Source organism: Cydia splendana, chromosome 17 (genome assembly GCF_910591565.1).
Source record: "Cydia splendana chromosome 17, ilCydSple1.2, whole genome shotgun sequence".
Lineage (NCBI taxonomy): Eukaryota > Metazoa > Arthropoda > Insecta > Lepidoptera > Tortricidae > Cydia > Cydia splendana.
Genome location: NC_085976.1, coordinates 5,544,290 through 5,560,165, shown reverse-complemented (window position 1 = coordinate 5,560,165; position 15,876 = coordinate 5,544,290). Strand labels below are relative to the sequence as shown.

Genomic DNA, 15,876 nt, shown 5'->3' with positions numbered 1-15,876 from the left:
GTACTGTATTACGTAATTATGTGGAGGGAAGTACGAGAAGAGGAAAACCGAGGAAGGTGGATGGACTGTGTGAGAGATGATATGAAACGAACGGAAGTGAATGATGAAATGACGGGCGACAGTGTGGAAGAGACAGACATGCTGCGCTGACCCCAAGTGAATGGGACAAGGGCAAGAGAATGATATGTCGTACTATATCGTTAACAGAATCAATTATATACAAACTGAAATACATATCATATCCTATATTATGTATTAAAGAAAAAAAGTGACAAAGCCCTCCAGTGGTTCTGGCCGGATTCGGATCAGTCGAGAAATTTGGACCGGATCCGCTGTGGCGAGGTGGCTTAGGGGTTCATGGCGTTAGCCCGGATAGCTTAGACGCCGGTTCGAATCCGGCCGTCACTACTGGAGGGCTTCGTCACTTTTTATTTAACATATTATGAGATCTATTTCAGTTTATAATTAAATATAGTAGTGTGATTAGTTAAAAAATACATAGTAGGTATGAAGTGGTATAATGGCCCTGTAGAATAAAGCTTGGACAAACAATAACCTGGACCACACACCTCAAAGCCACTTCCTCACGGACAGAGCCTGAACCACTATAATTCGTGTTCGTCTGGGACGAAAGTAATTAATTCTCGACCGGTATCGCATCCGACGCCGGTGGAGGCGCGGAACAGTTCTTCCTAAGCGTAAGTGAAAAGTACTGAACAGGCAGCCTCTGAGATACCAAAGCTTCTAGGACTGATACCGTTTGCGCTACCCACGTAGCTGTGTCTGATAAGTGGGTAAGCTAGCTAGCATTATCGTATGGAGGGATAGCAGGTGCACAGGTGCACTAAGTGATGTTGGATTGTAATAGTATTTGCTGTTAAACGGTATACCTTTAGTATTACTTGTGAGTGCCCACTATAGCTAACCCTCGGCGCCTCGTATAAGGTGGATTGAGTTATTTGTGTTGGTACAAGACAAATCCAGTTTTATATGACTGAGTAAACTTTTTTTAGGCTTAATGATATAATAGCGTGCTTCGAGGAACAACTGAGTTCTCGTACAAGACAAATACACTCTTTTTTAGGAATAGCGAATAACTAGTTAAGCGCCACTTGCATCATCCCACTAACCCGGGGTTAAGCGGTTAAACCGTTAACCCAGTGTTAAATTGTACTACTACTTGGGAACTATGGTAACTCCATGTTTAACCGGTTAAGACGAAACAGGAGCTGAGTTTTAAATATTTTAGGTAAATATACCCGTCTCGCTAACGGAAGCGGCACCTAAAAGTAGTGCGATAAGGACAAGGCGAAAAATCCTGCGTAAAAATCTCAAAAATCGAGGTTTCGTACTCCTCTGTTTCCTCCTCCAAAACTTAACCAATCGTAACCAAATTTGGAAATCTAAATGATTATGAAATTATCTGTGTCGGACCGTTTTGCTTTTTTGGCTAATTGATATCAGTTTTGAATGCCACGCCTCTCATTGCAGCATAGTCAATTAGGCCATTTTGGCCATTTTTGAAGGGCTCTAGCGCCTTAAAAAACAAAAATATCAAAAAAAGCAAAACGGTCCGACTCAGATATTGACAATATTAATCTGTGTTGAAAAAATCATTGCTCTAGCTTCAAAAACCACGGAGGAAAACGAGGAGTACGTTTGTATGGATAAATGACCACTCCCGTTGGTCTTAACCCTGGGTTAATGGGATGACGTGTATGTATGTAAAAAAATGTACCTTCGTGGTGATTTAAAGATTTAAACTGTCTCATGTATACTAAATATGTAATTTGGGCAATTCAGTATTACAAAATGTAAAAAATTTATAGCTAGGTATGTAATTTTCTAATGACCATTTTAGCATATTTATTTAGTTAAGTAAATAGTTTTCTTAGGTATTCTACGCATATATGCAGTGTAATAATTCATTGATAGATATTTACAACAATATATTGAACGTGGCTACATAACTAAGGGGATATTTTCCTACGTTTGCCGATGATTATATCCTCGCCATTATCCCACTTTGGCCGTATGCTGCAGTTTTCTGCTTTACCAGCGCGATTTACGATCATAGTACTTAATATTTCCTGTAGCATGAATATGAATTTTGAAAAGTTAGCGTTATTTTACGCTGTAGAAGGCATTCTATATGTGATTAAATACGTTTGTTGAAAGTCTTAAAAGGTGTTACATATTTAATACCTATTTAAAAATAAACTTTATGCCAAGGTACAAATATGTTTCGTCAGTGGGTGGCAGACATCATCCAAGCTCAGCCATTAAGTACAGGTTTATAAGGGAGCGTAAAGTCAGGAAGTTAGAAGGAGACAAAAGATAAGGCTCACTGTGCGAAGCTTGCGATGGCAGTCGCCCGACTGCCAATGCCATCGCAAGTATGGAGTTTTCCGTTCCGGGTTCTTACCTTTTATCCCATCAAATGTACTGAAAATACAATTATGTTTAAAATTTTGCTCGTCATATCCCATGGCTACGACACAAGCTAATTTATACTAAAATTATACCGCTGCTGTATGCATTGTAACGATATACATACAATTAAAATAAATAAAACTTAGACAATCATGATTTCACGATTTTTTCTATCGAGATAACTTTAATCTAAGTTTGTTAAAATTTTTAAGCTTTTGGTTTGAGTTTTCCCTTGGAAATATTAGTCTAGTTTCTGCGTCACTTTAATTAAAATGAGTTAATAATCAACTCAAATTTTAAGAACTACAATTTCGTTAGTCCCTTCCCCTCCCCTCCCCCTCTTTTTATAGAGCACCAATATCGGCGACTTAGTATAGAATTATGGATACGTTATAATGATCGGCTAGGCCTTTTCCCATGTATTTTAATTAAAGATCAAAAACAATGACAGTATAATTATTCCATTCAGCGGGATTATAAAGACCGTATTGTTAATTATAGGGACAACTTTACTTATCCGTTTTTTTTGGTATTATATTTTTACTTCAAAATTACACATGTGTTTCATTAGTGCTTTAATAAGGAACACATTTCGTTCTGGGACCTCGACGTAACGCATATGGTTTGGACAAAATTTATCCAATCCTATCGAGTAACAATTACGACTGCTGACAAATACTACAAGAAAATTTGCGGTTTGCGAACAAGACAATATCACACAAAAAAAATCGTACTATGTAAACAGCAATTACACTTGATTCGTATAGCGAAATATCTGGACATAGTCTAAGCATTTCTTTTCGTTTAGGGTCTGTGCATGGTGGCCTGTTAGATAATATGGCATGCTACTTACGACAACTATGACTTTGACATCTAATATAACTATCATGGAGTGTTTCTATCGATCCGCTCTAGCGATGGATCAACGCCATGAATGTCCGTTAGGCTTTGGTTTTAAGCTTATTCTTCTAGCTGTCTCCGTCATTACGCTTGCATCAGAAATTGAAGGGATTCCAAAACGTGGGGTGAAAAATCGTTTTTATGTAAAAATAAAAATTCACCACATTTATTCCGCAGCTGCTCAATTGAACAGTCATGAAGAGGACACTTAGATAACATGTTTTGGCAGCCTATTAACCTGTTGTTACTTTAAATCGTACCATAGAGTCGGTGAAATAGTCTCAAATTCAGCTCGATAGGCTTGTCCGGACTGTATTTGCTATACGGTATTAAAAGCATCATAAAGTCCCTAAAATAAAAAAAATGTCAAACCTTCTTAAATCAGATATAGCTTAAAATACCCTCAGATCAAACTCTTAGAACATAGTAATACAAAATAATACACATGCCAACAGTTAGACCAGGTTTAATCTGTCCCTATACTTAACAATACAGTCTTTAAAACACGTTTCTTTTTAAATTTTTAAATTTAAATCTACATACATATACATATGTGTGCAAAATCTCTAGTATGAGATTATGTGCGCAGTCACTAAACTCGCGTTTTGTTGTTACCTAACTATAATTCAGAATATAAACAAATATCTACTTACCTTACCTTTTACTTTTCCGCTAAATTACTTCTTAATTTTGCATGTAAAGTCACAATTCACTAGTTATTGTAGTCTACCACGCTAAAATTAAAAATTTAATCCATTTACCACTTCCCCTTCCTAAGTTTGTGTAACTTAAGATCGATAGGCACTTCGTACTTCTTAAGAAGGGTAAGAAATGTCAACCGCGTTAACTCGCCATGATCTGATAGCGCGCTTGTTCCGAGTTTCGGGTGCCATTACTCAAAGAGGGTTCTAAGAGGATGGCCACCTGAGCCGCACCGCAATCTTTCCTGCAATGCAGTATAAGATCACATAACCATCGCTCAGGATTAAAAAGCTTGCTTAAAGTAAGTATACGCCTTTTCTTAGCGCTCTTTTACAGTGTGAGTAATTTCGGCTTAGTGATATACGGTGAAAAGAAAAAAGTGACTTTATTACACATTTTCATACAGAGATGGAGTGGCATTTGAATTTAAAAATCTGTTATAATGTTGATATGAAATAACGTGTATCTCGCTCCAATATTATGTATGTACCTCCATGGCGTTTTTGAACAGTACAAATTGAATTATTTCGTTGACGGACAAACTGTCTTGCCTTTTAAAGCTTATCACCCTGTATAACCCACCCTGTATAACACTGATTGTTTGATTTATTATGTACATCACTATCACCTGTCTGTTTTAAATGCGACGTGCTAACAGAATATTTAATGCCAAACTTTGCTAGTGACATTTAAAAGTGAATTGCCGATGTGTCATTTTGATTGTCTTTGCTTTTGTAATCACAGAGATCAAAATAACAAAGCTGTCATCGCTGTTTTAACATGGATCTCCACCCACAGAGTAGGGTTACCGGCTAAAAAAGAGAACAATTTTAATTTTTTAAGGAATATATTTCCGGAAAAACCAGGAGTTTTAAGACCGGGCCCCGTAGACAACATGCCAATCGCTATCTCTCACGAAACGCAACAACGAAACGACTTGGTCATCTCGAGAGAATGCCAGCGAATATGGCGCCTAAAAGGGCCTACGCGGGACGTCCTATAGGTCGATGACCATACGGGCGTCCCAAGTACCGCTGAAGGGATCAGATGGACAAAGTCCACTCTCACTACAATCTGAACGCAGAAAAATGAGAGAAAATAGCACAAGTCAGGGCAGGGCGCGCTGGCGCCAACCCGCATTAGAGGCCCAGACCCACTTTGGGTTGGGTCTCTAACTACTAGTTTTCTCTTGGAGCTGTATAATGTTTGACAAACTACATACTTATTCCTGCCTTAGATATTGTCACATTTAATTTCCGCCAGAAACTGATATAGATTTTTGTCTAGGTACAAGCAACCCGACTAGGGACTTATATTGTTTAGGGGGGAGTTAGGAAATGTATACGACGAAACGCTTACTTATCTTGGATTACCTTCTATAGAAAGGGTCACCTGTCAAAGAAAAAGAAGTATCCCGCGCCCCGACCCGGGCCCGGACCGTTCTAGGGGTCATCCTTTAAAAAATTAAAAATGAGTTTAATGTTTATGTATCCCAAGTAGTTTATAATGAATTTTGTGATTGATTTGTTAATCCAGTGAAATTGTAGAATTTTGTAACGTGGCTCTTCTGCGTCAAATCCGGTAGTTCTGATTTTTTGCAGACTTATTTATGATGTTTGCCCAATTAACAATCCAAGTTTGTGACCTTGAGCGCCGAACGCAACTTAGTCAAAAATTGAAAAACCTGCGAAAATTTCGGTTTTTATTTAGTTTTGGGCGATTCTAACCCTACAGGGCTAGTTTTTGATAGTACCTTCCTTAGACGTTTTTAAAGAACACTACATTTGCTACAATACGAGATTAGAACTGTCTCTATAGATTGAATAGTTTCCGAGATAAAGGCTTTCAAAATTTAGATTTTTTGAAATTGAGCTCGTAAGCTAGGTGCAGTGACTATGCAATTTTGACTCAGGCGATGCCGCTTGGCACGATTGTTCCTCAGGTCAAACAAAGCTGATTTGGCCCAGTCGCTACGAGACCTTACCATGCATACCCCCCAAAAAGGGAGGGGAATGGTCGGATCCCCAGGTCCAATATATCTTTGCTATATTTCTTCCTACTCTTAGGAGCTAGGGCACGTTATATATCGTTTTCATATAATTTAGAGATGAAAACATTATATTCATACTTTTAAAATGCCAAGTTAAGTGTTTTTTTTTAAGATTTTTAACTTTTGACTTTGGCCATAATTACATTTCTATGGAAATCGTCACTCAATCCGCTTCATATTTTTACAAAAAAAATTATGAATGCCTGCTTTGAAATGATAATTTATAGAATACGGAAGCCCTTAATTATATGAAAATCATATATAACTTGCCCTAGTTGCTAAGAGCAGGAAGAAATATAGCTTAGATTGGACCCGGGGATCAGACCCTTTCCCCCCTCCCTTTTTGGGGGGTAGGCACGGGTGCATTACATTTGTTATAATTACTTTTCATATATTATAGTTTGTTATATCGTTATTTTGAATAACGTAATAAATGGCATACTACCGTAATATCTAATTAACGGTATACATAATGTTTATAATTGGTATAATGGTCATAAGGTATGTTTACACTTGGTCTAATATACATTGCCATAATTATTACATACTCTTAAGCATATTATTTATTATAACAAGTGACATCACATAATTATTTGTGTGGCATAATAGTTGCATGACATAAATGGGTTAGGTTAGGTTGGAACTGCGACTCCGTGCAAACGAATAACTACCTAGCAAAAGGAGGGTTAGATTAGGTTAGAAGTTTGACCCTCCGTAGAATAAAATACCTATAAAAAAAGTGGTTTAGGTTAGGTTTGAACTGCGGGCCCCGCAGAATCGAAAACCGTGAAAAAAATGGTTATGTTAGGTTAGAACTGCGACCTCCCTAGATTAAAATAGCTAGCAAAAGAAGTAGTCCTGCGTGCTACTTATAAAAATATGTAAAACTTTACGTTATTATCTTATTATTGAATGAAATATGACAATAAATGTTATACAATATATGTATTTATACTTGATAAAATTGTATGAAGTATTACGTTAAACAAAAAAATAATATAAAAAATGTCATTATAAAATATATCTATATACTATTTATAAATTATATTACAATAGGCATTATAGCAATGACAGTTTAGATGAAATCACAATATAACAAAGGAAACGTATAATAAAAATTACATTATAACATAAAATAATATATAAAATGGCGTTATAACAAATGTATGATAGTTTTTTTATAATTATATTAAGCATTACACACCCGGTAGGCACGGTACGATATCGTGGCTACCGCACCAAATCAGCTTTGTTTGACCTTAGGAACAATCGTGCCAAGCGGCATCGCCTGAGTCAAAAGTGCATACTCACTGCACTCACTTAGCTTACGAGCTCAATTTCAAACAAAACTATATTTTGAAAGCCTTTATCTCGGAAACTATTCAATCTACAGAGACAGTTGTAATCTCGTATTGTAGCAAATTTAGTCTTCTTTAAAAACGTCTAAAAATGTACTATCAAAAACTAGTCCTTTAGGGTTAGAATCGCCCAAAACTAAACAAAAATCGAAATCTTCGCAGGTTTTTCGATTTTTGACAAAGTTGCGTTCGGCGCTCGACATCACCAACTCGGATTATTCATTGGACCAACATCACAAATAAGTCTGCAAAAAATCAGAACTACCGGATTTGACGCAAACGCTAAATGTATAATTTTACTGTATTATGTCAACCCTACAAGTAAACAGCTTAAATAAGCGAAAGAAGTGTCTTTAACAGTCAAAAGCTTCATTACGAAGGCGGCATCGCCATGAGTACCCCCACATTCGACGATGTGTTCCGGCAAATCAGGATCAACTTGTCAGTCATGGGCATCCAGGAAGATAAATCAAGGATTGGGGTGACGTTTTACATCTTTTACGTCATGCTCTTTACAATGGTCTCATCAGAAGTTGTGTTCTTTATCGTTAATATGGCACCGGAAAATTTCCTCGAATTGACTGGCCTAGCTCCGTGCATCTGTGTCGGTATCTTATCACTTTTGAAAATAGCTGCTTTAGCATGGAAGAAAGAAACAGTTTTCTCTTTGGCTGACAAACTGGAAAGGCTTAGTACAGAAAACTTGAACGACCCTGTTAAGACGGACATTGTGAGTCCTGACATAAATCTGTTGAAAACTCTCATCAATTACTACTTCGTCCTAAACGCCGTGCTGATTTGCGTGTATAACTTTTCAACACCATTCTATATTTTGTATCATTACCTTAAGAATTATGAAGAGATTTTTATCTTGCCGTACGCCGTCATTATGCCATTTTCTACCGAAACGTGGCCGGCGTGGACATTTGTTTATTTATTTTCAGTAATATGTGGTAAGGATAACTAAAAATTCACGCATTTATTAGCTATCTTCATCATGATAAACAACAGACGTCCGCTATCTTCCTCGAAGATTTCCAGGACGTCCGCGGTTGTAAATAACTCGCATCTGATGTTTTTTCCACTCTTGATTCATAACATATCTACCTATTTCAATAGGTAATCATTTTTAGGTTTCCGTACCCAAAGGGTAAAAACGGGACCCTATTACTGAGACTCCACTGTCCGTCTGTCTGTCTGTTTGTCTGTCACCAGGCTGTATCTCATGAACCGTGACCTCTAGACAGTTGAAATTTTCACAGATGATGTATTTATGTTGCCGCTATAACAACAAATACTAAAAAGTACCTCGGTGGGCGAGTCCGACTCGCACTTGTCCGGTTCTTTTTTAATACAAGTTTGATTTTTAGGTTTCATCTGTGTATTATTTTTCACTGCCGTGGATGCGCTGTACTTTACTTTGACGTCTTATGTGTGCACAATCTTCGCCGTCCTAAGCAACGAAATAATATGTCTAAACCAACCTACAGGTGATATGTTAGACCAGATAATAAAAAAACATCAAAATGTTCTTGAGTAAGTAAACTTAATACTCGTACCTACCTACATACTTCTTTTAATTAATATACAAAATGTTTAAAAAAACTTGGCAAGAGCATGTCGGCTATCCTAGTCGAGTTCCGGGTTACAATTTGATATCGAATAGCGATAGGATCGAGGACCATTCCGAGTACATTTTACGTCGCTAGCCGGTGGCAACTGGATAGGCAGGGTTCCAGATATCGTAGAAAATCCCTCCTGGCGCCTAACAAAACTTAGATTAAGATAATTAGACTTAAGTTTTTCATCTGCTAATTTGTATCTTACTCAGTATAACACTAGTTTCTAATTAAATTTATACAAACGTGATAGTTGGTTGTCTTTTTTACCTCAAGAGCCCGTAACAAATGGTCGGCTTCTGCACTCGATTTCGTGTATTTCATTAAATATTATCTCCACTACTAGGCATTTAAATTCTACTAATAGAATTGAAATCAAGTGGTCAATACCAATAGATTCCAAATTTCGATCACTCGTATTTCAAAAATTAGCATTTCGCCGTTTTCCACCGATTTCCGAGTGACGAAATCGAGCGATCGAAATTCAAAAATCCGCCCCCAGTAGTTGGCCATCTACAAAACATATAAATAAAAAAAATACCTACATATTTATATATATTTAAATTTAATCAATGTGCATGTTATTTCAGATTAGCGGAAGATTTGGAGGATATCTTTACTTTACCTAATTTTTTCAACGTACTGGTGGGATCGGTAGAAATATGCGCTCTTGGGTTCAACTTAATGGTAAAAATTATAAAACATAGTTATTTTGCTATGTCAGAAAAAAATATGTAGGTACCTAAGAATAAAAATATTCCTGTAATTTTCCTGGTCCTGGTGATTTTTAATTTCGGGGACCTAACGTTAAACCAAGTATAACAATTACAAAATAGAATATTGTCAGCAGGTACTTCAAAGCGTACGTACCATCAAGGCGGTTTTATCTCATTTTGTGTAATATAACGTAGTTCTAAGAAAGATGAACTAATTAATATTTCATTACAAACTAAATAATTAATTTACTTTCTGAGAATAATAGTCCAGGAAGCGATATCGATATCTAACTTGATTGGATCAGTAGAATAGAATAAACATAGGATAAAGATAATGTATTTTATCTAATGTTTATAAACATAATATATTGGACGAATGAGTTATAAGGCAGAGATTTCTGGGTTGCATCGTAAATTTTGTCAACATGATTACGTGTTGAGGTTTCCTTAACTGATGTCCAGAAAAAAGCAGGTGCTAATGAAATATTTACCAAGAATTGAAGATTAGGTACATCAGTTTGAAACCCATACTGCTTTGCTACCAATGCTTTACTTCCTTAAAATACTTCCTTTACATTTATTGTACCTACTAAAATAATGTTCTGAAAGAAAATACTTTATAAAATAAATAAAAATATCTGAGCACGCATATTTAATTTCGAAAATATAAATAATTTGTCAAACATTCAATGACTTAGAAATAGGTATACAGATATTTTAACTGAGTTTATCAATTTATTACGAGCTTTCGTCAAATTATTTATTCGTAAAGAAAAATGCGTTTTCAGATATATTTATTTATTTTATAAAGTTTTTTTTCATTAATATGTATATTTATTTCAGATAGGTGATTGGAACAATGTCCCTGGCTGTATGCTCTTCATTGTATCAGTTCTCTTTCAACTATTTATGATGAGCGTATTCGGGGAAAAAATAATTGGAGCGGTAAATAATTATATCCAGATCACATTCGGCTCGATTCGGGAAATGAATTAGAGATTCACTAGATATGAAATAGTAAAGATATGTGACGTTCCACGGCAAAAGGTACCATTGCTCCGGCTGAATGTTGGAGCAGCGTTTAAAAGCGTAAGCGCCAGCCGCCATAAGGTACCTTTTGCCGTGGAACATCAAATATCTTTACTATTTCATAACTAGTGAATCCCTAATTCATTTCCCGAATTGCGCCGCTTGTTCAGTATTCTTAACAAACATTGTGTTGTAATAATAAATTCATACCATGTTTTAGAGCATTAAAGTTGGCGAGTCGGCGTTTTTATGCAACTGGTATAAGATGAATCAGAAAACGCAGAAAGTTCTGCTGATGCTAATGATCAGGTAATGTTAATAATATTTAGTAAAGTGTAATTATATGGAACTTGCTAACTATGTAAACAAACCGCCATACAGAAATCATCATTCAGTGACAGTTTCAATATGGCGGTTTGTTTACATAGTTAGCAAGTTCTATATAATGACACTTTTGGTATACATTCCAGAAGCGGCATCATGGTCGGCTTTTTATTACCTGTCATGCCATACGTCACTTTCGCACTTATATATTTGCTAGAACATTTGCTAGAAGGCATGGTGATAAATGATAAAAAGCCGACCATCTTAGCCCTGCGTTGACATTGAGTTTGATGTTGAAAACAAGCACATTCACCTCTTATTTAATTATCATGCAACATCTTTTTCATTATCTTTAGTAAAATAATAAATGCTATAATATTAAGTTTTAAGCTCGTATTATAGTTTTTTCATGTGCTAAATTACATTGAGCAAGTTAACTCGCTCCGAAATTGTTTCTTTTCAGGACTCGTAAACCTACACGCCTGACTGCGTTTAAATATTCTGTCATTTGCTATGAAGGATTTACTAAAGTAAGTATCGTTGTTAACTTGTTATCTTCACAACATGTTCTTTAAAAAGGTCTTGAGAAATACAGAAACCTGCTGTAATGATATTGGACAACTCCGTAGAACTACGGTAGGTATTTGATTTTTTGTAGGTCTACAAAAAAATCAAATACTGGTTCGGACACTGCACATTGGGTAATAACATGGTTGCCATAAACTTTCGTTTCATAGTTATTTATAGTTAATTATAAGTTAGGTTCCCACTGAAAATCAGCGCTGCGGCTTACCGTAGCATTGTTACGCTGAGTCCCCGTCCTTTTTAACGTCCATCTCATCTATGTCTTATTTAAAAAATAATAATTGGTTTGGTTTGACGTAAATAAATGTATTTTCTTTTTTCCTTCTTTCTTTCACCCTTAGTTATTTATAGACCTTGTCAATAATTTTATAATGAAACAATACTTGATAAAAACTGCACGACCCTAAATAATCTGCTAAAACTGAAAATTATAACTAGTTAATAAAATTACCATAGGTAAATTTCATGATGAATAACTTATAATTCAAACATAAATTTTGAATAGAAACGAGAAAAATATAAAATTGGAGTCTCTAAATATTATAATTTATAATATTTTATTTTCAGATAATCAGTAACTCCTGGTCATACTTCACAATTCTACGAACAGTGTATTCACCAGAAGAGCAATAGAAACACGTTTAGATTCATGTTAACAACTACCAAATATTAAAGAATGTAACTGCGCATATATTCATATAAATACATTTATTGATCGTAGGTATCTGTGATAGTAATCGCACAATATGTATTTATAAAGTGGAATAATATCTATAAATCACCATATTTACTATCATTATATTTTCACCAAATAAAATACTTGAAACTTATCATTAAGTTTTTTCTTCGCCTAGAGTACGTACAGTCAGCAGCAGAAGTTGCTAAGCGGGCGAGGTGTTCAAAATTACCTTAACACGCTCTTATTCTCTTAACAATAAAGTCGCGTCAAGATCATTTTGAACACCTGGCCCGCTTAGCAACTTCTGCTGCTGACTGTACCTACCCGTAGTCAGGATTGCCAACCTATTGGAACCATATAGAGTCTGTGCGGAAATAGAAGACTCGTGGAATATTAAAGAAAACAATCAATCTTTTTTTTGGGCAGTCGTGTAAAAAGTGACGCAGCCTGACGCTGTGGCGAGGTCCGCGAGGTGGCTTAGGGGTTCATGGCGTGAGCCCGGATAGCTTAAAGACGCCGATTCGAATCCGGCCGTGACTACTGGAGAGCTTCGTCACCTTTTATTTAATATATGAGATCTATTTCAGTTTTTAATTACATATAGTAGTTTGATTAGTTAAAAAAATACATAGCAATATATTCGAAAAAATAATTTGATTTTTTACCATTGTGTAGAATCAATTACAATTCAAATACTTAATAGTAGGTAATAGTTTAATTTAGTAGTGGTTTTTGGAATTCCGGAACCATCTCGTTTATCACCTTATTAATTACCCATTATTGTTTTTATTGTCACGATTTATCCTACTTTTAAATTGTTGTAGGCGTAACTTTACAAATGTGAAATAGTAAAATTAATTTTGTCGAGCAGTCATGTACGTCCAGCAATTAACACACACCTTTCTGTATTTTGTCACGATTATTTAATTACACAAACGGGTCTACCGCGATATAATTTCATTGTATTATATCGCGGTAGACCCGTTTGTGTAATTAAATATGTGTACAAAACGCGAGAGTTTAAAGTGTTATATTTGTCACGATTATTAAAGGCGTGGTAAAATGTTATCATGGGTTCAGTCAGTCACCTTCCGATAAATCGGAGCGGCCAAAGTACTTACCAATATTTGTGAATGTTGTATTTGTACTTTTGTGGATGGGTAATTAATTAATACGCCATCATGAAAAACACAAGAACTTTTATTTCGCAAGAAACATTAAACTAAACTGAAACACTTCAAATATTGACAACTGTCACAAAAGGCCATAGACTAATCCTATTCATAAACAAATAGTATTTATTGTTACTACACTCTCCCCCACATAGTAAATAAATGTTTAAGTAAATATAACTATTCTAAAAGCTGACTATATTTTAGTGTCTGATTGGTATGCCGTTTCCAACTTTGCCCCTCAACTTCGATCTCATAAGTCACACCGGGTACAATAAAAATTGTAATAACACCAAGCAACCACTTCTTTTTATTTTTGCGGTAGTCCCTTGCCATAACCTTCTCCTCGGACAGAAATAGTTCACTATCATCACTATATTTCATTATTTCATCAGTAAGCGAACAAGGTATAATGACTCGATAACCCCACAATACACAGTCCTGGTCCGTGGTAATTTCGTTTTTTCTAGAAAAATAACAATCATATTCTCGTCTTACATTATTCCTATCAGGCCATACATCTCTACAGAATTGAATGATGTTACACAATATGATATAGTAAAGATAAAGTTTAAATACAGAGAGCCATTTTTTTCCCATAATTTTTGGTAATCCATCCTTTACAATATAAAATATTTGTTTTTCTACATTAACAGTTTCATACGACAAACTTAAGTCTTCCAAAGCACCCAATGGCGTTGAGGTTGACTGGTCGAATTTTGTAGAAATTACATTCGGTTGCTTTATTTCTAAATTTGGGAAATATTGCTCCTTATTAGAACATGTAATGGTATTTACATCTGGTCCGGTATCAACCTCAAACTCCAATAAATTGCCACTTACTTGGATACTTAACTTTGCCGATGGAATCCTCTCTTGTTCTCTAATACAAAACATATCATAGAGCTCCGGTTCCGGAGTGTCATTTTTCTGCTCACACTTTTCCTCATTAACAATTGAATTGTAAGTTGTCACCTGATCAGCCCTATTTAAGGTTTTCATCCTCCAATTACCTTTATTTCGGTTACACATTTTGAAAATGTGACCCTTCATACCACATTCACTACAGAACTTCCCTCGCAAAGTGCATTCAGCTCTCATGTGCCCCTGTTTTCCGCAACAAAAACAAATTCTAGCACTTTGTCTTGCCTGTGGTTTAAATTTGGTCTCCTCATGTTGCGGACCATAGCCTCCGTCCCTTTCTACCATGAACATTTGTTGTTGGGTCTCTTTTTCTTCACTCTTGTAGGTTAAATTATATGCGGTCTCCACAGTTTTTCCAATTTCCAATAATTTTTCCAATGGTAGGTCTGCCTGTTTAAGCAATTCAAACTTCACTGCTTCATACAAAGTGCCATTTAGAAGCCGTTCTTTGAGCTCTTCATTGAGATTTTTAAAATTACAATTTTTGGACAACTTCTTTAGTTCAAGTATGAATTTGTCTAAATTTTCGTCTTTTTTCTGGTTTCTCTTTCTGAATTCAGCTTGTTCCAGTGCATAATTTCTAACAGGATGGTAATGTTTCTCTAATTTTTCACAAATTTGCTCATATGTGAGAGCCACTGGTGAGTCTGGAGTGCATATAATTGTAAGAAGTTCGTAGACACTCGCCCCGAGCTTTGTGATAAGTAGTGGTACTTTCTTACTGGCATCAATGTCATTTAAAATGAAGAAACACTCTAGTTGTTGTTTGTATGCATTCCAGTTGCCTCCGGTAAAAACTTCCAGGTTTGAAATTAAGTACATCTTATAATTTGCGTGCTTTTCTGCAGCGCAATCTCGATATTCCTCTTGTTCTTCAATATCCCGAAGGAATCGTCGAATCTCCTCAACCGAATTATTATTAATTATTATTTATACTGAATATCTTCGTCATTCACTGAACCTATTCGCTATCGCAATTATTATTAGTTCCTCTTGATTTTAAAGTTCGCCTATTACCGTTTGGCGTTTGTTTTTTTTTCATAAACTCAAAACTAAACACTCGAAATTCAACACATTCACTTTTCACTATTAGGTATTTATGTTATCACACGTTGTTCGTAGTCGTCTCGTCGCCAGATTGTTGTATTTGTACTTTTGTGGATGGGTAATTAATTAATACGCCATCATGAAAAACACAAGAACTTTTATTTCGCAAGAAACATTAAACTAAACTGAAACACTTCAAATATTGACAACTGTCACAAAAGGCCATAGACTAATCCTATTCATAAACAAATAGTATTTATTGTTACTACAGTGAACACTTTGGTCGCTCCGATAATATCTGATGGCACCTGAAAAATAGTAACCTTAATATAATTATA

General features: G+C 35.6%; 1 protein-coding gene and 1 long non-coding RNA gene across 2 annotated transcripts in view; one reads left to right on the top strand and one right to left on the bottom strand.

Annotated features, from left to right (window-relative positions):
• LOC134798737 (uncharacterized) overlaps positions 1 to 15,876 on the bottom strand; it is a 432,480-nt gene that overhangs the window by 53,819 nt on the left and 362,785 nt on the right. The window lies entirely within an intron of this gene.
• LOC134798710 (putative odorant receptor 85d) lies at positions 7,816 to 12,397 on the top strand. The gene is made up of 7 exons (XM_063771094.1): positions 7,816 to 8,396; positions 8,814 to 8,979; positions 9,653 to 9,749; positions 10,622 to 10,723; positions 11,028 to 11,116; positions 11,595 to 11,661; positions 12,284 to 12,397. Exons 1-7 carry the CDS (start codon positions 7,835 to 7,837, stop codon positions 12,347 to 12,349), a joined length of 1,149 nt encoding a protein of 382 aa, XP_063627164.1. The 5' UTR covers positions 7,816 to 7,834; the 3' UTR covers positions 12,350 to 12,397.

What these genes read in the sequence shown, in the direction of transcription:
- LOC134798710 (XM_063771094.1), top strand. Translation starts at nt 7,835, where the DNA reads ATGAGTACCCCCACATTCGACGATGTGTTCCGGCAAATCAGGATCAAC. An exon ending in TTTATTTTCAGTAATATGTG is followed by an intron (nt 8,397 to 8,813) that starts GTAAGGATAACT and finishes TTTGATTTTTAG; the next exon opens with GTTTCATCTGTGTATTATTT. An exon ending in GCTATGAAGGATTTACTAAA is followed by an intron (nt 11,662 to 12,283) that starts GTAAGTATCGTT and finishes TTTTATTTTCAG; the next exon opens with ATAATCAGTAACTCCTGGTC.